This window comes from Rhagoletis zephyria, unplaced genomic scaffold (assembly GCF_001687245.7).
Source record: "Rhagoletis zephyria isolate East Lansing unplaced genomic scaffold, Rhagoletis_zephyria_1.1 Rzeph_scaffold_05346, whole genome shotgun sequence".
NCBI classification, from domain to species: domain Eukaryota; kingdom Metazoa; phylum Arthropoda; class Insecta; order Diptera; family Tephritidae; genus Rhagoletis; species Rhagoletis zephyria.
The window spans coordinates 20,065-43,219 of NW_016162429.1; the positions used below are offsets into that span (position 1 = coordinate 20,065).

Genomic DNA, 23,155 nt, shown 5'->3' on the forward strand with positions numbered 1-23,155 from the left:
CTACTTCATATGTATGAGCGCCTGGTATTGGGAAATAAAAATATCTCTTTGTACAAATAAAAATTTAGTGAAGAGCTGCAAATTCTTGATAGTGAAATTTTGAAGAAGAAGAATAAATGTCAAAAGCCGCCATTTGTTGAATTGGATTAGCACAAGCAAAAGTAAAATGAGTGGAAATCAAAATATTAATGATGTACTCGACTGTGTAAGGCAAAGAATTTAAAACTGATTTATAAATAGTAAAATGTTTACAGCAGAATATCAAAACGGTGCAACAACTATTCACTTGCAAGTTTTTACTAGTTTTGTGTTCAATAACTTTTTCTGCTAGTTTTCTCTTCTTCTCAATTTTACGCTCTATTTCGCTTTTACGCTCTCGCTGCAATATTTTACTGGAGAAGTTAGTATATAAACCTAATGTTATTAGGCACAATTTTGCCCATGGAGACCATGATGCAATAATACAAGGTGGTATTAATTGTGACAGCTCCATTTGACACTGCCTTAGCTCAGTAGAACGAGAAGAAAAACGGGAAGAAATTAAGCCCCATTTGGGGGAAAAATATAAAATTTCACATTTTTTCCTAAACAAAATTTGCTTTTTTATAGTATATTCGTAATGAAATGAAATAAAATAAGATAAAATATCTTTTTAAGAATAAAATGTGTATACTGAGAAAAAATAAAAAAATATTCGACTATATTATTAGGCAAAGAATTGTTAAAGAAGTAGCACTGTCTAACATAAGGCAGCCAATATGGCGGAATTATAGCGAGAAGTTGCCAACTGATAACACCTGTATTATTGCATCATGCATGGAGACCGTATATTGCTCTTGGCAAGCAATAATTATCAGAGCTTTTATCTTGATAAGTATTGCCAGCAATCTAGTACTTTGACAGCTACATTTTCATCTGCGCGCTAGGTTCGTGGATGTATCATTATTGATATTTCAATATAAAAGCAAAAATTGAGGTGTTTTCTATTGAAATATTTGTTATTATTTGCTTGGGTGTGAAATATCATATTTTTTGAACTTTTTAGACGATGGAAGCCGGCAAAAATAGCCATCTTACAAATGCTTTTATCAAGATAAAAAATGCCCACGCACAAATATTGTTCTGGTAAAAGTTGTATTAGGCAATAAAAATGACAGTTGGTGGGCAAAAACTTTTGCCTGTGGAGACGGCCGTAAGTACGTCACTCCTGATAGTTGTATAACCTTGTGTTTACACATAGGGCTTTCGACCGAGGCGATTTTTTAGGCAACTTTTAGTTGAAAGCAAAAATCGCCTTGTCCGAACGGCCTTTCAATTAATCGCTTTCAACAAAGATACACCTGATCTACATGATTCAAGTACTTGAAAGCAATTCTTGCTCATTCTCTTTTGTGTTTTTTATTTGCTTTTACACGTTTCAATTCTGTTGAATTCAAGACTTTGGTTCTTTAAATGGGTAGCAACGAAAATGCCAAAAGCAAAGCAAGAAAGTTGAAACGACTTGACGGTACAGACGCATGTGTACTCGTCCCTTTTCTTCTCACCCCCTCTCTTCCATGTCCGAGCAGAATTGAATTCAATACTTGAACTGTGTAAAAGCACACTTGGTCGCCAGCCAACTTTGAGTTCGTTCAACTTTTTTTCCTTGCAACCCTGTGTTTGTTTACATTCTGTATACATACTTTTTTACTTTTATTTTATCTTTCAGCTTCGCTAAAAGCACTTCTACCAACGCTTGGCTTACCAAATTTACGCCTATTCATAAAATTTTGCGATTTAAGTTTATTTTCAATAATGTAAATAACAATTCGTGTTGAATCGAAAATCGCCTTGTCTGAATAGAGATGGCAACTTTTCAACTTCTCATTCAATTTTTGTTGCCTGTAAAATCGACGCGTGCGAATGCCCTATAAACCTAGCAAGGCGTATTCATACAAGATGGTGTTGTTAGATCAGGTGTCTGATAAATTCGACGCATTAGTTGTGTTTTTTTACAAATTATCCAGTAACTTGCCAGCAACTCTCCAGTAACTTAATTTCTAAGAATTCGCTCTCATAGAAAAAATTTACAAAAAAGTACGTGAACGCTTTTCCAGTAATAATTTGCAAGTATCATGAACAGCTGATTAATTGGTTGTTTATTCGCAGCATATTCCTAATAAAATAATATATTTTATATTTAAATATGTTTATTTTGTGAATTTCCACAATAAAAAGCAGTTTCCTTATTAGTTTAAATTTCATCCAGCAACATGCGATCAGCTGTTTTTCGTACTGGCAAATTCTTACAAGTAAAAATTTATCCAGTGAAAACTTACACCGCTCTCTCAATTTCCCCTACTTTTGCAAGTTTTTGCGTACGAAAACGCCAAAACATGAAAATTCGTAAAAACTTTTACTGGATTTTACTGGAAATGAGTAAAAAAACGCAACTATTGCAAGGTGGCAGCACATTGTTTTCCACGTGTGGACGTTGACATCTGACACACCATCTTCAAAAGGGGCATAACTAAAAAAAATTCAAGTCGATTATTTTGGCTTGAATCGATTTTTAGGATTTGTCTCCAATTAATGCAAATATTTTTCTTCATGACTATATTCTATAACTCCAAAGCAATTGTTGTGCATATTTTTGTGTTAATTGCATTGAATTTGTACCATCCTCAAGCAGTTATATTTTCGGATCTGATTTTTGAGTTGTGTCTCTTTCGCAGATGGTGTGTGAACTGACAACAATAAATGAAGTATGAAATAGGAAATGTTAATTAACTTGCTACATTAAATTTTGATAATGGCCGAAACGAAAAGAACAATTGAATATTTGGTGGCTGATACTACAGCCTTTATAAACGCGGTTCAGTTAAATGTAAGTAAATATTTTCAGTCTTTCCAGGGAATGACCATTTGTACATTTTAGGATTATGCCAAAAATGTATTAACAGTTCCAGATGTTATTAAAGAGGTGCGCAATAAACGTCAGATCCGACGACTATGTGTTTTACCTTTTGATTTGCAAGTGCGCGAACCTCGGACGGACAGTGTAAAACACTGTGTGGAATTCGCTAAAAAGACTGGCGACTATGCCAGTCTCTCTGGCATAGACATCAAAGTAATTTCCTTAACGTATGAGCTCGAGGTTGACAATGTAGGTACAGAGCATTTACGTACAGAACCAGTTTTGTCCAAGGTAGTGGCCTCAAAAGAGAAGCCTGAAGAATTCCAAGATAACACAAAGCTAGCAGGATGGTACAACCCGCAAGATAAATCAAGTAGTGATGACATAAGCGAGGATGAAGATGACTCAAATGAATACCAAACTGATGGCAATGGGGTTGATGTTGTCAAAAAAGCAATTGAACAACAAATAACTAATCCAAGCGAAAATGATAGCAGTGCCGATTTGATAACACAAGCGGAGTTGGATGAATTAATGGAAAAGTTGAAATGCGATGAGCCAGATGAGGATGCTTGCAACATTCTTGTTCCACAAAATGAAAAATCTAATGATGCAGAAACAGATTCAGATGAAGCAGACATAGATACTGATGAAAAAAAGTCTAGTCTTCAATCTGAACCTGACATAGAGGATGACGACAACAGTTGGATTACACCAGCGAACATCAAAAAGGTGAAGAAATCACTAGAAGGTAAAGTGGAATCAGATGTTGTACCGATTGTTGCCTGTATGTCAACGGATTATGCACTACAAAATGTCTTGAAGCAAATGAATTTGCAAATTTGTGCGTTAGATGGTCGCGTTATTAGACACCTTCGCACATACATTTTGCGGTGTTATGCTTGTTATAAAACAACCAGCATAATGACGAAAGTTTTTTGTCCAAATTGTGGCAACAAAACTCTTAAACGTGTGGCCGTAAGTTTAGATGAGAATGGAAAGCAAGTTGTAAGTAAACGAACTTTTTATTTTAATATAACAAGTTATTCATGCCATAATGTTTTTTTATAGATTCACATAAATACTCGTCGGCCATTAACGGCTAAATATAAGAATCAAAGCTTACCGAAATTCCAGGGAGGTAAACATTCTCGCAATCCTATACTATTTGAGGACCAACCTATACCGAGACAAATGCCATCACGTGTGGCGAAAACTAAAACAAATGCATTGGAGGAAGATTATATAGCTGGATTTTCACCTTTTGTAATGCGTGACGTCGATTCTAAGTCGGCTATGTTGCGATCGAAGGGCAATTTAAAGGAATGGGCACGGAATAATACATTTGAAGAAGATCGACGTAGAAAACACTACAATAGAGTGTACAAATAGATTCGATTTTTGTTTTGATATTTTGAATAAATATACTTTCTTTTTAAATGAGTTAACAATTTATAATTTTACACATGAATCACAATCTAAATACTCAGGCAAGTTTAGCTGGTATTTTTCTTGAAGAGCCGGCGGTACAAAACGTCCTCCCAAATAATGATATTTTCCTTGAAATGAACGTGCACACAACTTTGGAGCTGTTAGCGATATTAACAGTTCTGGTTCGAAATCTGCTTCACTCAATTTGCCGTCCTCTACATCCCAACCGCTAGGTATATCAATGCTGCGCGAGGTAAATATTTTATAATGAACTTGCAACTTTTTAAGATATCTTACCTAGCAATTGGTAGTTTAGTCTTTTGGAGTACCTCAACAATAGGTACAAATGTGTCTCGTACTGGTGGTTTGAAGCTGAAGCCAAAAAGTGCGTCAACAATTAAATCAAAACACGTACTAGTNCTAGTCTTTTGGAGTACCTCAACAATAGGTACAAATGTGTCTCGTACTGGTGGTTTAAAGCTGAAGCCAAAAAGTGCGTCAACAATTAAATCAAAACACGTACTAGTTGTTTCCAGACTAGGGCTTGAATTAAGAAATGGAATAGCATAGCGCTTGCATTGGTGGGTTAGATTCTCGTATAATTCTTTAGGTGTTGGTTTTGGATAGTATATGCTCGGTTTATAATTCATCAACGACAAATGGCGGGCACATACTAATCCATCCCCACCATTATTGCCAGGTCCACAACATACTAGAATGCGTTTATATTGTTCGGCTGGATAGCACTTTGCTATGGCATGAGCACAGCTCAATCCAGCTAGTTCCATAAGCTGGTCCACACTAAATTTATATTCGTTGAATAGTTCTAAATCAACATTAATTGCTTCGGTTTGAGTTAAAAACTTCATTTCTTTCGGATTCTTGCAATTTGAAATAAATTTCCTTTGAATTAAGGAATGAGCCTGTAAAAATGGAAATACATATACGTTAAAACCATGCTATAAATAAATATTTACCGAATCGTATGGAGATACCCAACCCAACAACTAAGTAGATACATTCTCTTGAACAGTTTTGTCTTATTAAGCTGCATAATTAATTGTNTTTATTCTTGCAATTTGAAATCAATTTCCTTTGAATTAAGGAATGAGCCTGTAAAAATGGAAATATACGTTAAAACCATGATACAAATAAATATTTACCGGATCGTATGGAGATACCCAACCCAACAACTAAGTGGATACATTCTCTTGAACAGTTTTGTCTTATTAAGCTGCATAATTAATTGTAGTAAAAGTAAATTAACCAATTAACCTGAGTTTATAAAAAAATCTGACGGAACACAAAGATAAGCTGAGAAATTTCATTTGCTCCAGTCTATTTTCCTTTGGTTATCAATATACATATGTTTTCTTTTATTTTCACCTTTATCGGTTTTGTTTTGATGGCAGTTTGAACACAGGGCTGCATTCTGAAAACACTTTAATATTTTATTGAATATTCTATAATTCCATTTTATTAATTGTTGAACATAGGACTTTATTGTTTAATGTTAATACAACTTTTTACTTAAATACAAAAGATAAATAATTTATTACATGGAAAAGTCCAGGGTGTATTACACTCTGTTGTATACATTTTGGGTAAGTTTATCTACGAGGTACATTCATTTGCAACTCTATGTGCTGAAAGTTGTTGTTCCAAAATGGCGGAAATCTGATAAAAACGAAAAGAATTCAGAAAAGCTGCGATTCACGGCAAAAATATTTCCAGCGGCAATTTTTATTCATTAACTCGTCGAGAAGTAAAAAAAAAACTATTTTTATTAACTCAGATTTATATCCTGCAATTATCTATATCCTGCATATGCAGTAGGCAATACTATGAATCAAGGACTACCAAGAAAGTAGATGTGAATATGCAAAGTTGTGTATTGCAAAAAAGGGAAGGAATTTGTTGCAAGTGTAACATCTAAAAGAAGCTGCATTTGGCTAACTTCGCCTATTAATGAAACGTTTATTGGGCGAAAAGTTTGAAATTTCTCGTCGGATTATGAATCAAGCTTCCAACGCATCTGGTACAACACATACCACCATCACTTTGTTGGATACCAGTAGTGCCTCTTTTTCCATGGGAGGCGGGAGTTCGATACATAGCAACGGAGAAATCAGTATTGGCGACCATGCGGATGTGTCCATTTCAACAACGTCTTCTCTGTCAACAGCTTCCTCTGCGAGGGCGTCGGGTCAAGCCACAAATAAGATCTTTAACTACAAAGACCAAAAGGATATTGAATACGCTAATTCACTAACTTGTGAGGACATTTGCTTTTCAATGTGCCGCCAGCTTAAAATATTACCGACAACTCGCTTATTATTTGGACTACGGGTACTGGATTCGGAAAATGAGTGGGCGATTCCCGGCCTTAGTTTGAGGCCAGGCGTACGTTATTGCTTTCGAATGCGGATCAAAGTTCCGAATATGGATACCCAATTAAAAAACCTGGATAAGGAGGCTTATGAGTATTTGTATTGGCAAATTCGTTATGATATAGTAAACGAAAAAATTCCTGAAATACGCCATCCAGAAAAAAAGGATAATGTGATGGGCTTTGCTGTTATGGATATGTCCATCGATTTGGAAGCTAAAAGTTCAGCATCTGAGCGATTAGAGAAAAATTATAAGCGGGAAATAATTGAGAAAATTGAAAGTAATTATAAGCGTTATCTGCCCCAAACACTATTAAAGGAGCACAAATATTTTGTTAAATCCAAAATCTGTGCGACATTTAAAAATGTACGGGAAAAGAAAATTGGCTTCACAGAATTCAAATTCTACTATATCTCTGAGGTGTGTAAGCTTGCTCCCACCTATTTAATGGAAATGTATGTTGCTACTGTTAATTATATCCCGAATGATGATCTATTAATGGTGCGGACACCGACATCTGGTAGAGGAGATAGTGGAACAAGAGTTTTTGTTAAGTTAGACACTCATGACCATCCGGAGCCGGGTTTGAAAATTTCACGGGAAAAAGTGAAGGTAAGTTAAAATGGAAGCGAATGGAAGATTATATGTGCAAATCATAAATGTTAGCATTTGTTATACATTTCGACCCCTAATGGCAAAAAGTAGTGAAATAAAAAAAAAAATGTATGCAGGAATGATCCTAGACTATATACATATGTATGTATATGCATTTCTGTATCAAAAATAATTTTTTTAAAAAAAATGTCGCTAACATCTTTTTGTCAATTNAATGTGCAAATCATAAATGTTAACATTTGTTATACATTTCGACCCCTAATGGCAAAAAGATGTGAAATAAAAAAAAAATGTATGCAGGAATGATCCTAGACTATATACATATGTATGTATATGCATTTCTGTATCAAAAATAAATTTTTTAAAAAAAATGTCGCTAACATCTTTTTGTCAATTGGGGCTTGATATTAGAGTTGGATTCTTTAGTTCACTTTAAAGATTAGTGTTCACTTCTAGTTGGTTCAGCCCAATGAACTAGCTCTTATGAGTCTTAAAGCATAAACAGACGACAGCGTTGATCCGGATCAACTCGGCAATTAGCTGTANTATATGCATTTCTGTATCAAAAATAATTTTTTTTAAAAAAATGTCGCTAACATCTTTTTGTCAATTGGGGCTTGATATTAGAGTTGGATTCTTTAGTTCACTTTAAAGATTAGTGTTCACTTCTAGTTGGTTCAGCCCAATGAACTAGCTCTTATGAGTCTTAAAGCATAAACAGACGACAGCGTTGATCCGGATCAACTCGGCAATTAGCTGTAGTTGATGCGGCTTACCTCCGAGTTAGTCCGGATCAACGCTGCCGTCTGTTTAAGCTTTTAGTTCTTTCATCTTATTGAACTATAGTTCACCTAATTGAACTAGTTCGGTAGTAGGAGCTAAGGTACAGAACAACAAAAATGTATGTAAAAAACAATTTTTTCCGACTAGTCGATGGTCCACTTCTTTAACGGCACAATTTAGACGTCTTCATTTATTCATCTTTTCCGATATCACGAAAGGATGTTTGGCTTTCATATGGTGATTCAAATTTCCANTAAAACAATTTTTTCCGTCTAGTCGATGGTCCACTTCCTTAACGACACAATTTAGTCGTCTTCATTTATTCATCTTTTCCGATATCACGAAAGGATGTTTGGCTTTCATATGGTGATTCAAATTTCCATGAGAACCTTCAACAATGCTTATGGAAACTTGGCAGTGTCTGCATTTCATTTTCTTTTCTTCAATTTTGCCTTCGAAATGCNAAAAACAATTTTTTCCGACTAGTCGATGGTCCACTTCTTTAACGGCACAATTTAGACGTCTTCATTTATTCATCTTTTCCGATATCACGAAAGGATGTTTGGCTTTCATATGGTGATTCAAATTTCCATGAGAACCACCAACAATGCTTATGGAAACTTGGCAATGTCTGCATTTCATTTTCTTTTCTTCAATTTTGCCTTCGAAATGCGACCAAATTGCGCTTTGCTTTGGGATCTGAAAGCGAAAGTATTTTATTAAACAACAACTCAAATAGTTACTTATTTAAACAAATTGCACTAAACGACGTAAGACATTGGAAATTCAATGAAATAAAATGTCTTATTTTCATTTCCATTTTTAATGAAGTAGTTCAATTAAAAGAGCTGACTCTTTCGCTCTTTAGTTCAAAAGGTCCCCAAGCCTACTCGATATGTATGTATGTTCATATTTAGGTACATGCATATGTACATATGAATATTGGGTATTGCAAGGAAAACTACGTAGCCAGTTTTTGGGTGAAAAGCACTAGCGATGTGTCAACCACATGCAGTACCCAGACTCCTGCTACATTTTTATGTATGTATACCTTACCATCATTAGCACACTTCTCATTTCCTGGCCCACCGTTAGTTCAGTTTGACGACAAGAATTGATAGATGGACGAAACCAGATAGGGATTAGAATATACTGCTGTTGGANCGTGAAAAGCACTAGCGATGTGTCAACCACATGCGGTACCCAGACTCCTGCTACATTTTTATGTATGTATACCTTACCATCATTAGTACACTTCTCATTTCCTGGCCCACCGTTAGTTCAGTTTGACGACAAGGATTGATAGATGGACGAAACCAGATAGGGATTAGAATATACTGCTGTTGGAACAACAATAACCACCTATGATATCGCCGAATATTATCTCGTTAATGTTTCAAAGTCATAAACTTATATACTAATACAAACATTACTGTCTTATTGTAGTGGACCTTATTGACAAAGATCGAGGATATATTTGCAATATGTATCGGAGGGGACGTGTGTGCATTATTGGAGATCACAGGACTACCCCAGGGCTATCGCATGCAATTTGGCTCAAGGACTGAATTAGAGTCCTTTATCACATATATATCGGGCTATTCAAGGTGAAAATGCATCTAAAACCCAGAATTATCTTTTATTGTCAATTTCTTAAATTTTTAATCAAAAAATTTAAATTGTAAATATTACTTAAAGACTAACTGCGAAGTGGATGACTGATTTGTGTGCGAACTTCCAAACTCCCTCCTTACAAAAACTNACAAGGACTGAATTAGAGTCCTTTATCACATATATATCGGGCTATTCAAGGTGAAAATGCATCTAAAACCCAGAATTATCTTCTATTGTCAATTTCTTAAATTTTTAATCAAAAAATTTAAATTGCAAATGTTACTTAAAGACTAACTGCGAAATGGATGACTGATTTGTGTGCGAACTTCCAAACTCCCTCCTTACAAAAACTGAAGGACCTCAAATGCCATGGACCAATTGGGTATTTCATCCGGATCTGTAAAATTTGCAATTTATTGTAAGTAATATTTTGTTTTTACATTTTGTAGTGGTGCATTTTCCTTCGCCAAATTACGAGAACTATCTCTAAATGGTGCCACCTGCCTAATCCGTCAATGCGAAAAAGAATACGATGTATATTATATTGACAAAGCGAAGACGTGAGTAAAATACTTTTAAAATTTAATAAGAACATTTAATAGGAATTTTAAATTACATGCATACAGTAAACTGGAAAAAAGTTTGGCGGTGGATGTACTCACTACTAAAATAACCAGAGAAAATAACAAATGGCTTCTACATTCAAACGATGGCGTAAAAGCATTTGATGATTTAAAGGATTTAAGGAACTCTATTTCAACAAAAATTCTATGGCCATCAGAATACGGTAATTAACAAAGTTATATTAAATACTTTATGCAGTTTAAACGGTTTTTGTATGCCATTGATTACATAGAAAAGGCACCACTTCTGCTAATTTGTTTGCCAAAAAATTTACAACCAAAGAAGACTGACACGGAATTAAGTGATGCTGAACTCCGAAAAAGAAAAGTCCAAATATTTGATCGGAAACAAGATCTGCGATGGTATCAGAGTAAGTAAAAGCATACACTTTTCACTTTTTGTTTTTGAAAAAATGCTGGGAATTTTTTTACTTCTAAAATAGATACAGAACGTATGTGCGATAACGGTAAAATAATGTTAGTTCGTGGAGACTGGATTCAAGGAGGCGTCTGCAAAGACGTTAGTGTTATGCTAAAGATATTTTTATCAGAAAGTAACCCCAAGGTAATTACGTTCAGAAAAGTGGTCGTATGTACACATAAAAATGGTCCTCTGCAATAACGACACAATTCAAAATTCAAAAAAAAAAAAAAACTGTTACTACTGTTAAGTGGCTCTCGTCTATAATCCATTTCCATCCCTTACTAAAGTAAGCAGTAAGGACTTCTGAATTAAGCACAAAAGATTAGACATCGATTCGACAAGGATTAGGGACATGAGCCACTTAACAGTAGTAAGGGTTTTTATTTTTTGAATTTTAAACTGTGTCGTCAATGCACAGAACCATCGATATATGAAGTTTCTATTTACTATAATTGGTATGTAAAACTTGAAAAGGAAAATAATTTACGGTAAAATTTTCGTATTTTAGGAGTTCACGGACTTGGCCAGCTTTTGTAGTCAAATTTTTTCAGCGCAATTTTTAAAACTACATGGTTTGACCTTAAATACTCCTTATACAATGGTAATGGAGTATTATCATGCGCCACTCGACGAATTTCTTCGAAAGAACAAAGACGAAATATCCCTCCAAATGCTAATATCTATTGTATATGATTTGGCGAGAGGTATCGAATATCTGGTATGGAATTTTTAAATACATCATAATTTAGGTTATAAGTTACAATTTATTTTTTTTCAATTTTAACCCACAGAGAGTGAAACATATGCATCATGGATTTATTCGCTGTTCTAATTTGTACGTGACAAAATACGACCTGAAATCCAATTGCATCGAGACGAAAATTGGCGATCCCGGAATTCGTCGTGCTTATTCCCACGAAGAGTAAGTAGCGCATTGCAGGTGGTGCAATTAAAGTGTCTGTAACCAAATAATACCAAATGCTTGACCTATTTTCCACGTTGTGATGAAAATGCCTTTTTTAAAAGGTCGTAATTTAACTGCTTAAGTGGGTTTAATGAATTTAATGGGGAAACCCAGTCATTAACCCGCTTACGAACCATTGTACGTACAAATTCAACTAGCTATACCATTTGAAAAATTTATAGAGAACCTGACGCACGAGTTCTAACACAGTGCTTATTTTCTGAAAAAAAAAAAACACTATAATTCTTTGCTTATTCACTTAGTTATAATTTTATTTCGCTTAGTTTACCTTGGATGCCTCAGGAATATTATAATAATCCCGATGGTGTTCGCGGGGACGAGTGTGCAGATGAGTGGGCCTTCGCAACAACTATTTGGGAGATATTTGCATATGGTAAGAGCATATTGGAAGAGCTCGAATGTATTGGAAAACCCGCCAAAATTGTTGAAAAGCTACTAATGAATCGGTCTCGAACCGGTGGCATACTTCTCAAACCAAGCGAATGTTGTCCAGAAGAGATCTCTAACATGATGTTCGACGGCTGGAGTTTGGACGCTTCCAATCGGTTTCAAACAGGAAATATCTTCGGTACGCTAAACACTCTCATAGGAAGGTACAGGCCAAGTTATGAACGTATTTTCACCAACGAACGCGAAGACCATCTTCCATACGAAGATAGTGATAGTGATAATGATATGGACAATGAAAATAGTGGGAATTGCGATGCTTTCTCAAGTCAGTCGATTACACCGTTTATTTCCCCCAATCAAGGATTTTCACATACTGGAATGCCTGGTCGCCCCTGGGATGATACACAATGGGTTTTAACATTGCCAATTGGAAAAGTTATTATTATTAAACAAGTAGCCCAGGGTCATTATGGCACGGTGCATTGGGGCGAATTACGTTACAACGATCCAAATACAGCGCCAGAAGAAGTGGCAGTGAAGAAATTTAAACCTGAAGCTACATCGAATCCAAAAGATTTCTTACGGGAAATAAAAATAATGCAGGTAAATAATAGTAAAGGCATAACATTATTATTATTTATTATTTTTTATATACCTGAATACTTAATTACATTATTTTTGAACTCAAAACAATAATTGCTGTTAATATTTTTAGTCCATGAATCATCCGAACGTTGTTAAAATTAAATATTCAGTGCGAAAGCCCATTTCTATCGTAATGGAATACGTGTCTGGAGGTTCCTTTCTTGTACTTTTAAAAACCTCCAATTTGACCAATAATAAGCTGTTACATTTCGCCAGTGACATTGCTAGGGTTTGTTTTGTATACTATTTTTCATTGCTGGAGATTATTAATATTTTTTTTTACGATTTCTCAATTAACTTGCATGTAAAGGGCATGGAATACTTAGTGAGTAAACAAATTATACACAGAGATCTGGCAACACGAAACATTTTGTGGGATAAGGAGAAAGACTATGTTAAAATATCCGATTTTGGACTATCACAGTTTGCAAATGCAGATGGTTACTATTGGGGATTTAGCCAACGTGATATTCCCATAAAATGGTATTTATTTAATATGAGAGAATAATATATTTGGTTCAATGTTTTTGAACACGCAATTTTTAGGTATTCGCCAGAGTCCATAGCATACAATAAATTCTCCATGAAATCAGACGTGTGGTCTTATGGTGTGACTATGTTTGAAACGTTTTCGGGCGGAGATATGCCAAATCTGGTTCCCAATCGGGAGCTTAGTCAAGATGAGTTTCTACAGCGACTTCAACTGGGTGAAAGGTATGTATAAACATTGATTAGTATTTAGATACTAAAGTCTTTTTCCTTTTGCTTGCTAGGCTCAAAAAACCAGATTTGTGTCCACAAATCGTATACGACAAACTTATGCTGCCATGCTGGCAAGCTGATCCAAAGGCGCGGCCTACTTTTACGGCGTTGCTTGACTCTATTCGGTCAATTATGTTCGAAGGGGCAGCCATTTAACGTGCAAAATTTAAAAAAAAAATTATTACGGTAAAGCTATAATATAGTGCGTTCTAGTATTCGCGAGAAAATGACTCAATTGCACTCTATCGCCCAAAATCATATAAACTAAAATATATTTGAAATGCTCTATAAACTGAAAAATAGTATTAACCTGTCACTTTATAAAGCCTTTTAAATTTATTTTATTTTGAATGAATGAGGCCATACTTAAACGTAATAGTACACATAGAACGTTTTTATTACTTTCTTTTGGCAGCATATGTATGTATATCGTTATCATCAAAAACAAAAGGCCCTACCTATTTGATATGATTTCAGAAATCAGATTTCAAAATATTTCCTTAGTTGGCTATATATCTTGGCTATGGTCAGATATACCCCTTCACCAAAATTTATGCTGTGTGTGGAAATTTAAAATGTTTTTTGTAAAGTTGTAAATCTATAAGTTTTATTATAGATACAAAAAGACCCTTTCAAAGCGAAGCATACAACTTTGCTTCTTTCATTTCTTGAACCATCCCATTTTCTCCTAACTAAAATTATCATAGACTTCCTTTGATTTCGAATTGCGATTATATATTGCTGCCGCAGAACTTATTGGACTTTCACTGCAAAGAAATAGGCAGACAAACTATTTTTGGAAACTATTCGTTTTTAATTGTACTTGTTTCCTGTATATCAAAATAAAAGTTTTCATAAAATGTGAACTTGGCAACTTTTCACTCTAGGCTGCCGAAATATGTACACATGTACGTGCATATATCTGTATGTTTGAAAGTAATCACTGGCCTTGGTTAGCAATTCGAAAATGATTGGAAATGAATATTTTTTCGTGTCTAACCTTCGATAACGAATGTAGGATAGGTTAGTATTCGATTCGAGAACTATGCCATTCTCCAGCAAAACGGAACCTTCGTTATCCAATGTATTTTCCCTTCGTTATGAATTCGAAATCCAGCCCATTCTCGAATTTAAATTTTAATGAGATTGGTTTAAATTTTTTTTCGAACCCATTTCGAGTGTATTTCCAATATACTATGAACGTTGGAAAACTAAGGTTGGGTTTGAGTTCGTTCTCAGTAAGATATGCATATTGGGTACATATGTATGTGCATACAAATACATTTCGCTGTTTTATGTATTCCCCAAAGAATTTTTGGGGAGTGTTGCTGGAGTGACAGTCATTGGCCAAATATAAATCTGGGCCGTAACCGGTACTTAGGCCCGACTGTCGTGGGAACGAATACATATCGCTCATTTACTTCAATAGGGTCATAATCCAAAAAATACAAAAATTAAGTTAAACATGCAGAAATTACCGCTACCCCTTATTCTATGCTGTAGCTGCATGGATTACCAGTATCTCACTAGAATAAAATGTGTATTCATGTAAATTCAAAACTTTAAAGCAGTTTTTCTCGATTTTTGCTGTTTTGAGTTGTGAAAATATTGAAGTGAGGGCCTGTGCCAATCGGTAGAAAAGGTGAAAAAACTTTACTCTGGTGAGACAATTTTACATTTCAGCTGCCAATTCGTAACTTTTTACTGCTAGAAATTTTTGACAGTCGCTAATAATTATTGAGATAAATATTTTTAAATCTTCAAAGACGTTTATTTTGTAACTTATATTATAAAAGTCGTTTCATAATAATTATGAGTGCGAAAAAATTTTTTAAGTCTTAAAAGACGGGGTTTGGGGATTAGTTGGAGACCAGCTCGGGGCTAATTGGGGACCAGTTTGGGAATATTTGGGGAGTAGTTTGGGACCAGTTGGGGCTTAATTTGGGACAAGTTTGGGACTATATATATAATATATACCCAACTACTCCCGAACTGGTCCCCAACTAGCCCCGAAATGGTCCCGAACTAGACCCGAAATTGTCCTGAACAAACCCCGTCCTTTACGACTTAAACAATTTTGTTCCTCGAACGCTTGATATAGGCAGCGTCACCCAAATTTTCGCGTAAACGTGAAAAGTAACACTGCCGTATTAATTGCAGCTCGAATACACCCTAAGTCCTTATATTTTATTTTTCGTTTCTTACTTGGGAACAACGCCGATTTATTAAGAACTGCCATGATTTTCTTACTATTACAGAAGTTTTTCTTTTTATGAAAAATTTTAAAACTTTGATTTCCCAATGAAATAATGCGCACTTTTTCCTACTTTCTACAGAAAATCTCACGGACCATATGAAATTTACAAATGCAAGTAATTTACTTTGTCTATTAAATATGGTACTTGCACCTCGGCCCAGCCAATTTATGTACATACATACATATTAATTAATTTACTTATAAGTTTTTAAGTCAAAACTGAAAAGGAAATTAGGTGTTACTTTGGTATATATACGTATTATATGTAGGTAGTTAAGATTTGCATTTTTAGAAAAGTGTAAGTAAGTGCATTCATATATGAGACCATGAGAGCAGAAGTGGCCTAGCCCAAAAATTTTTTTTTGTATGCTCCCCTACTTACAATAGTCTCAAACCAGATAAATTTTAAAATTTAAGTCACCTATTCTTTTATTTTAAGGCAAAGGGCTTCATCAAATAAAGGAATAAGCGAGCTTTATTTTAAAATGTATCACATTTGAAACTATTTAAAGAAGTTACGTTACCTACAAGAAAAAAAATTCCAGGTTAGGCCACTTTTGCTCTCATTGCCTCAATATGTATGTATACGTATGTACAATGTTGTGTCTTAGTTTATTTAGAATTCATATGGTTATATTTACGTTACAATTATACCAGAACTTTGTTTTAGAGTAAAGTATATTTTAAGAACGCCATATCTAAGCTTTTGTGAATTTTTCCTTCGATTAAAATTAAAATGTTTGGAATAAAACCTTCACGAGTATAAATACAATTCTTTTGTAATTTAGTTGGAACCGTACATTAGACTGGGTCGACTTTGTATGGGAGAAAATACAAGTTTTTGATGATGTTTTGCACGTTCACACCTGTATGCTTATCTGATGATGAGGTTATGTCGTTATATTTTTTATTCAGTGTACAACAATAAAATACACCACAGAATAATAATTTTCAACCAGTCAACCTGACAGTCTCCCGAGGCAGACGAAGCTCTGTTTCGCCAACATCAGGTGGTTTTGTGTCCAGAACGGCATTCATAGGCCGGGAGACTTCGTAACTTGCGACCGACTCCCTGTGAATGCCGCTCAAGGCCTGTCGATATGCTGCCGGGACCAGAGATTGCTTTATGAACCTCTTCGGGCAATATTAGAATAGTAATGTTTAGCTTCCTTTCAAAAAAAAAAAAATATATATATATATATATATGCATATATTCACGGTAATTAATTTCACTAATGTTCGATGGGCTATAAAACTTGTAAATTTGTACGGAAATTTATTGAATTTTCATGTGTTTTGCACAAATTTTAGACATTTAATTTTTGTTGTGGTATGAACTAAATTTATTTAAAAAATTATTGAAAAGGAATTAAAATAAAAAACTACATACATTAGCTGTTTGTTTACAAATTATCGAGTAACTGGCCAGCTACTCTCCAGTAACTCAATTTCTAAGAATTCGCTCTCAGAAAAAATATCCAAAAAAGTACGCGATCGCAAATCTAGTAAAAGTTTGCAAGTTTCATGAACAGCTGATAAATTGGTTGTTTATTCGCAGCAAATTCCTAATAAAACAATATATTTTATATTTAAATAGGTTTATTTCGTCAATTTCAACCATAAAAACCCACAAACAGTTTCCTTATTAGTTTAAACTCTATCCTTCAACATGCGACCCGCTGTTTTTCGTACTGGCAAATTGTTAAAAGCAAAAATAACTTAATTTCTAAGAATTCGCTCTCATAAAAAAATATCCAAAAAAGTACGCGTACGTGAATCCAGTAATAGTGTGCAGGTATCATGAACAGCTGATAAATTGGTTGCTTATTCGCAGCTAATCAAGACTTGACGTGTCTGAAAGGGGTCTTAGTGGATATTTTTTGCTGGAGAATTCGAAAACACAACTATTGTGAAAAATTCTCTGTACGTAAACTTTTGTGGTTGACTGTTTGTGATTAAATATAATGCCCTTTTGCGTTAGCCCCTCCACAACATGAGCACGAATCCTATCTATGCAGATTGGAATAACTGTTTCATCCCCACAACCCCCCGCACCCCTTTCCTTATTGTTTTTTTATGAAGATCCCTCGGCGTTCTTCTTTTTCAGTACCTCCATGACACCCGCAAAATTTGCAATTTTCTTTTTCGTAGATTTTGGCGTCGAATTTTGACTTCTTACTCGCATTTGAGGCTGGGCTATATCGTCGCTAAAGTCAAAATCATTTTTAGCGGCCGGCCTAAAAAAAAACTTATTTAGTGAACACTTCATGTACATTGTATATTTCCTAGCTTTGCTGCTAGCTTACTCTGTTTCAGCATTTGTAGTTGTGGCAGGTTCGATTTTGGACGTTGACCCAGTAGTTTCCGTATTTATTGTTTGGCGGCCGGGAAATTGCCACTGTAGCTCCGGAATAGTGCCTTTCTCCAGCATCAAATAGAGGCTTTCCAATTCCTCTGCTCCTGGTATGAAGTATTCTTCATTATTCGAGTTATGACACTCCGGATCATTGGTATCTTCGCCCGTCATGTGTTGATGCTATAACCTAGAATGTCCTCAAAATATAAGTTATAGGTATTGTGACGAACTTTTTTTAAGTAGCTGATATCAAGGCGAATTAAATTTAATTAATAATTTATTAAATTCTTCTTAGCTGATATGTTTTTTGTGTAAATAAATAATAGAGATGCGCGGCGCTAACCGATGCATCGGATACATCGATGTTTCCAATAATAGTGGCAAACTATCATTACTATCGATGGTTTTGTTTTTTTCACTATCGATAGTTTTTCAAAACTATGCATTTTCACTATCGAAAATTTTCCAAATTTAAAACACAAAAACTGTGAATGCGCATTGTATAACGGGCTGTTTTTACCGCATTTAGCTATAAACATATTTACGTATTCTGCTTTCTAAAAACAATTATCTTTATTTAAGAAACATAGCATGGCAACATTTTTGGGTTTTAGTTGCGACCTTTTTTCGTCATGGTTCCGATTCAACTGATGACGTCAGGGCAACATAGTAGTTCTTTTATATAAAAGTATTACCGTTTTATCAGCGTTTTTACTGCAATTAAAATGCTACATTTAGCCCTTTCGAACATTTTTTTCGTTCATGCTATCGCATTTAGCAAGTGTACATTTACGCGAGTTCGAAATCGTATGCTCATACCGTATTCGATGTTGAATTCGAGCAACTGTTCTTTTTCCAAATAATGAACAAACACATGATTTTGACGTAATGCTCTCATATATGAATTCGCCTTGGTAGAGAAACGAGCTACAGATATCTGTCCCCGGTATTACTCTCCCGAATTTCACATCAACCAGCGTAATCTTGTATTCTACCGGTCTTGTAGTTAACCACAAAAACTTCACTATGTGGCAGCACCACAATAAGCTGTCAGCTCGCAGCAACCACAGCCAACATCAACTGTCGTATTCATTTTTATATCCGAGCTCACTTGTGCACAAGGGTATTACAACTTTGTTCACATAACGGTTGTTTGTAACAGGCAAAACGATTCGAGATAGATATAGACAAATATATACATAAATGATCGGAATTAAAAAAGAAATCGATTAAGCGGTGTCTGTCTGTCCGTCCGTCCGTTCAAATCCACCCCTGCTTACCACGGAAAGGTGGAAAAACTATATAGAATACTTGCGCCGGGTATTGTAATGTTCGGCTCCTCCTGGACATAGACTGTTTTACTTGTTATATATATGTAGATTAGTCTTTTTAACCGAGAGAAGACACAAGCTCTAGTTTGCTAGTATTCGGTTCTGACAGTCTGTCATTCGCAATTTGTCTTTTACTTTGTCGTGTATTTTAATTTGTTAAATGTAACCAGTTCAGTACTTATTGTTAATTAAACTTCAAATTAAAAGTAACTTAGCTTTTTTACGTATATTTTTTAATTTAAGTAAGTGTTTTTAAATTGAAAAATAAATAGGCAAATTTGTAGGGAGAATTTTATGTGCGTGTAGGGAAAAAAGGGAATTTTAAAGACCGAAGTAGGAAATTCCGAAAAAAAACTCTGGTATCACTGACTGTGGTGCTTGTCGATCAGCTGTATTGCGACCTGACGTTTTACTAACATTTTTAATAAATCAGATAAGGTAATTTGTTTATTTTCACGGTTAATTTTATTATACTACTACTCATATTTTTACATTTCTCATAAGATGATTCGTATCCAGCTGTTGCAGTTACTGGCGACAACAGCCATTTTTAGTATTGCGTATAGCTACGAGAAGGAAATGACGGTTTATATAGACGCTGGCAGAAACGAGTGCTTCTATCATCCTGTCCGCAATAGTGAAACCATCGATATAGAATACCAAGTAATTGACGGGGGCCATGGAGACTTAGATATAAGTTTCTCATTGCTTGATCCGATAGGATTAGTAATTGTCAGTGACTATAAAAAGCCCGAAAACATACATCGGCATGAAGCAAACAAGGCAGGTGACTATCGTTTCTGTTTCGATAATACATTCAGTTCGTATAATCGCAAAACTGTGTTCTTTGAATTAATCATTGAGCAAGAAGGAAAATCAGCTTTTGATGATGATTGGGATACGGCTTCTACTGCCAAAACAGCAGAAGAATTGTATGACATTCAAGTACATGAAATTTTGGAATATGTCGGTCGGGTCCACATGCAGATGGCAAGGGCTCATCAAATTCTTAATATGTTAAGATCAAACGAAGCTCGCGATCGCAACTTGGCGGAGGCGAATTACTCTAAAGTTAATTTGTGGTCACTATTCCAGATTTGTTCTATGATTTCAGTCGGATTGCTGCAGGTATTTATGGTTCGAAGCATTTTCGACACTAACACGCGTATGAGTTCATTTTGGAAAAAAATGGGATTGTGATACGCATTTAATCTCAGAGAACCCGTGACACATGTAAAGTTCTGTAGTAGAAGTGCAGTTTTTCGCCATTTTCCCCGTTTAAAGCCAAAGAAAATTATTTCGAAAGATGTAAAGAAATATCATATGAAATGTAGAATACTCAAAACATATGTAAATTTCATGTAATTAATTAAGTGATCTCGAAACCCAGTCATCTTTGAAATACTATTTTGCTATGTCGCAGCATTAAATAATTTGCCATATTACAAATAAGTCATAATTTTAAGTACTTTTGGGTTTAAAAACTTCGCGAAACATTTATCTTTTTAACNTTGAAATACTATTTTGCTATGTCGCAGCATTAAATAATTTGCCATATTACGAATAAGTCATAATTTTAAGTACTTTTGGGTTTAAAACTTCGCGAAACATTTATCTTTTTAATAAGTGGAATTATATTTTCTCTTTTAAAAGTTATCTCGAAAAGTCCTTAAGAAATACATTGCTTACAACAATAAAACCAAAGTTTATGCTTGAGCCACCTTTCGTTGTTCCCTAAGCATTTTAAATGACACGCCAGGATCTTTGTGCGAACTGCGCGGGAATCGCTTTACTTTCTTTGATTTCTGTTTTCCAGTAGCAACACTTACTGGCAAAATGTTGCGTTTTTGGAAGTTTTTAAATCGGTCGACCAACAAACTGGATTCTGGTTTTACATTTCGTAAATTTCCCGCAATGTCCTCTGGCATATTAATGTCTGTGTCTGGATCAACGTATTTAAGGCTTCCTAAACGCTTGGTTTCGAATTTTTTCTTCAACTCTGCCTTCTTGCGATGTTTCTTCAAAGCATTCAGCTGTTCTTCTTCTGCTAGGACTTCAGCTTTAATTGACTTTATCCTAAAAGGAAGATAGTTTTTAGTATAACTACAACGAAATGAATATTTTNTGTCTGTGTCTGGATCAACGTATTTAAGGCTTCCTAAACGCTTGGTTTCGAATTTTTTCTTCAACTCTGCCTTCTTGCGATGTTTCTTCAAAGCATTCAGCTGTTCTTCTTCTGCTATGACTTCAGCTTTAATTGACTTTATCCTAAAAGGAAGATAGTTTTTAGTATAACTACAACGAAATGAATATTTAATTCGCACCTATTTAAATCTGCGATTTGCTTTTTAAGGGCCTTTTTCTCTATTTGTTTTTTCTTTAATTCTTTTTGTTGCAACTCTTTTCGACGTGACTGTTTACTCCTCTTTTTATTCTCAACCGGTGGATTAATGCTTTTGTATGCGTCGCCATCTAATTGATCAATTCCTTCGATATCTTTTTCATCAAAATCTTCATCCTCTAAACCAGAACGCATTTCTTCCAATCGACGTCTATCGCGTTCCTCTGGTGTGACTTTCGAAAACATTAGAGTAGTAACGCGTTTTAAATGATTCTCCACTTTAATAATTTTTTCTTCGCGATCTGCTACCTCTTTTATCAGCGCTTGGTGATCCTCTAAGGAGGGGTTGTAACTCATGCCCGGATGAGGAGCTTCGAATTTCCTACAATTACAGATGAAGAAATTAATATTTCATAAAAGTTTACCACTCACTTTGCTTTGGTTGTGCGATGGCGTATGCTGTCGTGCACTTTTATAACAGGTTTGCCCACATTTTTTGTCACATGCAATGCTAATTCTTTGCTTATCCAACCCTTCTCATCCTTCAAACCAGGGATTTTGTCACGAAAGTCTTCTTCAGCCCATATATCTTTTGCAGTTTTAGTGCTCTGTCCTTCTTTGCTTAGCTTTTTTTCAAGAGCTTGATAGTATCGTTCTCTATCTTTATTGGCCTGAAAGTGTCGAGGCTTAGTAGGGTTAAGAACTTCCTCTTCAATAACCCGACCATTCTTCTTTTGCCGAACACGATTCCTTCAATATGATAAATGGTTTGACGTGTTAAAGCTTTTTTTACTCTATTTTCTAGGAAAACATCATGATGCAATTATTGCATCATGGGAAAACATACCTTTTTACAATTGGATCCTGGACTTTGGAAGTGTTGTTTAAAGCCTCCAAAGAACGTAAAGGCTTTTTAGCATTTAATTTTCGTTTCTGCTTTTCTGTAATAACAACCTGTTTATGTTTTAATGGTGTTGCATCCACCATAAACAGCTCATCATCTTCTTTTTCTGCGAATGAACTATACAATAATAATTAAAAATGTTTCCTCTTTAGAACATATGAAAACTTACCCAACGCGTTCTTCCTGTCGTTGGTCTTCCAAATACTCTTCTACATCTTTAATATCAGTTTTACGCCATGCTGATTTGTTTTTCTTCGAAACACGTTTTTTCTTTACTACAGACATTTTTCATTTCAGTGGGTAATTGCAATTCACCTGGGTGGGAAATATAAATGAGTGTAAGTAGAGCTGCAAAAAAGTCGATGATAAAATCGATGTAACGATGGTTTTGCAATTTTTATCGCCTT

The 23,155-nt window shown here is 35.0% G+C and overlaps 6 protein-coding genes across 15 annotated transcripts; 3 read left to right on the top strand and 3 right to left on the bottom strand.

Moving 5' to 3' along the window:
• The first annotated feature begins 2,467 nt into the window (after window positions 1–2,467).
• LOC108371983 (RNA-binding protein NOB1) lies at window positions 2,468–4,339 on the top strand. Of its 2 annotated transcripts, XM_017627605.1 has the most exons (4): window positions 2,468–2,582; window positions 2,767–2,866; window positions 2,918–3,904; window positions 3,968–4,339. In XM_017627605.1, exons 2-4 carry the CDS (start codon window positions 2,792–2,794, stop codon window positions 4,286–4,288), a joined length of 1,383 nt encoding a protein of 460 aa, XP_017483094.1. In that variant the 5' UTR covers window positions 2,468–2,582; window positions 2,767–2,791; the 3' UTR covers window positions 4,289–4,339. The 2 variants fall into 2 exon arrangements, with proteins under 2 accessions (XP_017483094.1, XP_017483093.1); XM_017627604.1 differs by having other exon boundaries at window positions 2,473–2,866.
• Naxe (NAD(P)HX epimerase) lies at window positions 4,293–5,689 on the bottom strand. Of its 8 annotated transcripts, XM_017627607.1 has the most exons (5): window positions 5,514–5,689; window positions 5,305–5,327; window positions 4,765–5,230; window positions 4,625–4,656; window positions 4,293–4,571 (listed from the first exon to the last, which is right to left on the bottom strand). In XM_017627607.1, exons 1-5 carry the CDS (start codon window positions 5,565–5,567, stop codon window positions 4,349–4,351), a joined length of 798 nt encoding a protein of 265 aa, XP_017483096.1. In that variant the 5' UTR covers window positions 5,568–5,689; the 3' UTR covers window positions 4,293–4,348. The 8 variants fall into 8 exon arrangements, with proteins under 8 accessions (XP_017483096.1, XP_017483097.1, XP_017483095.1 ...); XM_017627608.1 differs by lacking the exon at window positions 5,305–5,327 and having other exon boundaries at window positions 4,765–5,250; XM_017627606.1 differs by lacking the exon at window positions 5,305–5,327 and having other exon boundaries at window positions 5,491–5,689.
• A 142-nt stretch (window positions 5,690–5,831) lies between these two features.
• LOC108371986 (tyrosine-protein kinase hopscotch-like) lies at window positions 5,832–16,588 on the top strand. The gene is made up of 15 exons (XM_017627614.1): window positions 5,832–7,330; window positions 9,563–9,723; window positions 10,020–10,112; window positions 10,180–10,290; window positions 10,357–10,517; window positions 10,587–10,724; window positions 10,797–10,918; window positions 11,286–11,495; window positions 11,569–11,699; window positions 12,026–12,755; window positions 12,868–13,026; window positions 13,108–13,280; window positions 13,344–13,511; window positions 13,571–13,745; window positions 15,896–16,588. Exons 1-14 carry the CDS (start codon window positions 6,296–6,298, stop codon window positions 13,713–13,715), a joined length of 3,537 nt encoding a protein of 1,178 aa, XP_017483103.1. The 5' UTR covers window positions 5,832–6,295; the 3' UTR covers window positions 13,716–13,745; window positions 15,896–16,588.
• A 1,218-nt stretch (window positions 16,589–17,806) lies between these two features.
• Window positions 17,807–18,542, bottom strand: LOC108371981 (uncharacterized). Its single transcript, XM_017627600.1, has 3 exons — window positions 18,516–18,542; window positions 18,123–18,359; window positions 17,807–18,053 (listed from the first exon to the last, which is right to left on the bottom strand). The coding sequence occupies exons 2-3, from the start codon at window positions 18,341–18,343 to the stop codon at window positions 17,891–17,893; spliced, it is 384 nt and encodes a 127-aa protein (XP_017483089.1). The 5' UTR covers window positions 18,344–18,359; window positions 18,516–18,542; the 3' UTR covers window positions 17,807–17,890.
• A 1,311-nt stretch (window positions 18,543–19,853) lies between these two features.
• Window positions 19,854–21,224, top strand: opm (transmembrane emp24 domain-containing protein opossum). Its single transcript, XM_017627618.1, has 3 exons — window positions 19,854–19,941; window positions 20,008–21,013; window positions 21,128–21,224. Exon 2 carries the CDS (start codon window positions 20,008–20,010, stop codon window positions 20,701–20,703), a length of 696 nt encoding a protein of 231 aa, XP_017483107.1. The 5' UTR covers window positions 19,854–19,941; the 3' UTR covers window positions 20,704–21,013; window positions 21,128–21,224.
• LOC108371988 (uncharacterized protein CG1785) lies at window positions 21,114–23,117 on the bottom strand. Of its 2 annotated transcripts, XM_017627615.1 has the most exons (6): window positions 22,918–23,116; window positions 22,692–22,865; window positions 22,277–22,594; window positions 21,828–22,226; window positions 21,673–21,771; window positions 21,114–21,480 (listed from the first exon to the last, which is right to left on the bottom strand). In XM_017627615.1, exons 1-6 carry the CDS (start codon window positions 23,031–23,033, stop codon window positions 21,210–21,212), a joined length of 1,377 nt encoding a protein of 458 aa, XP_017483104.1. In that variant the 5' UTR covers window positions 23,034–23,116; the 3' UTR covers window positions 21,114–21,209. The 2 variants fall into 2 exon arrangements, with proteins under 2 accessions (XP_017483104.1, XP_017483105.1); XM_017627616.1 differs by lacking the exon at window positions 21,673–21,771 and having other exon boundaries at window positions 21,114–21,579; window positions 22,918–23,117.
• Between the last annotated feature and the right edge of the window lie 38 nt (window positions 23,118–23,155).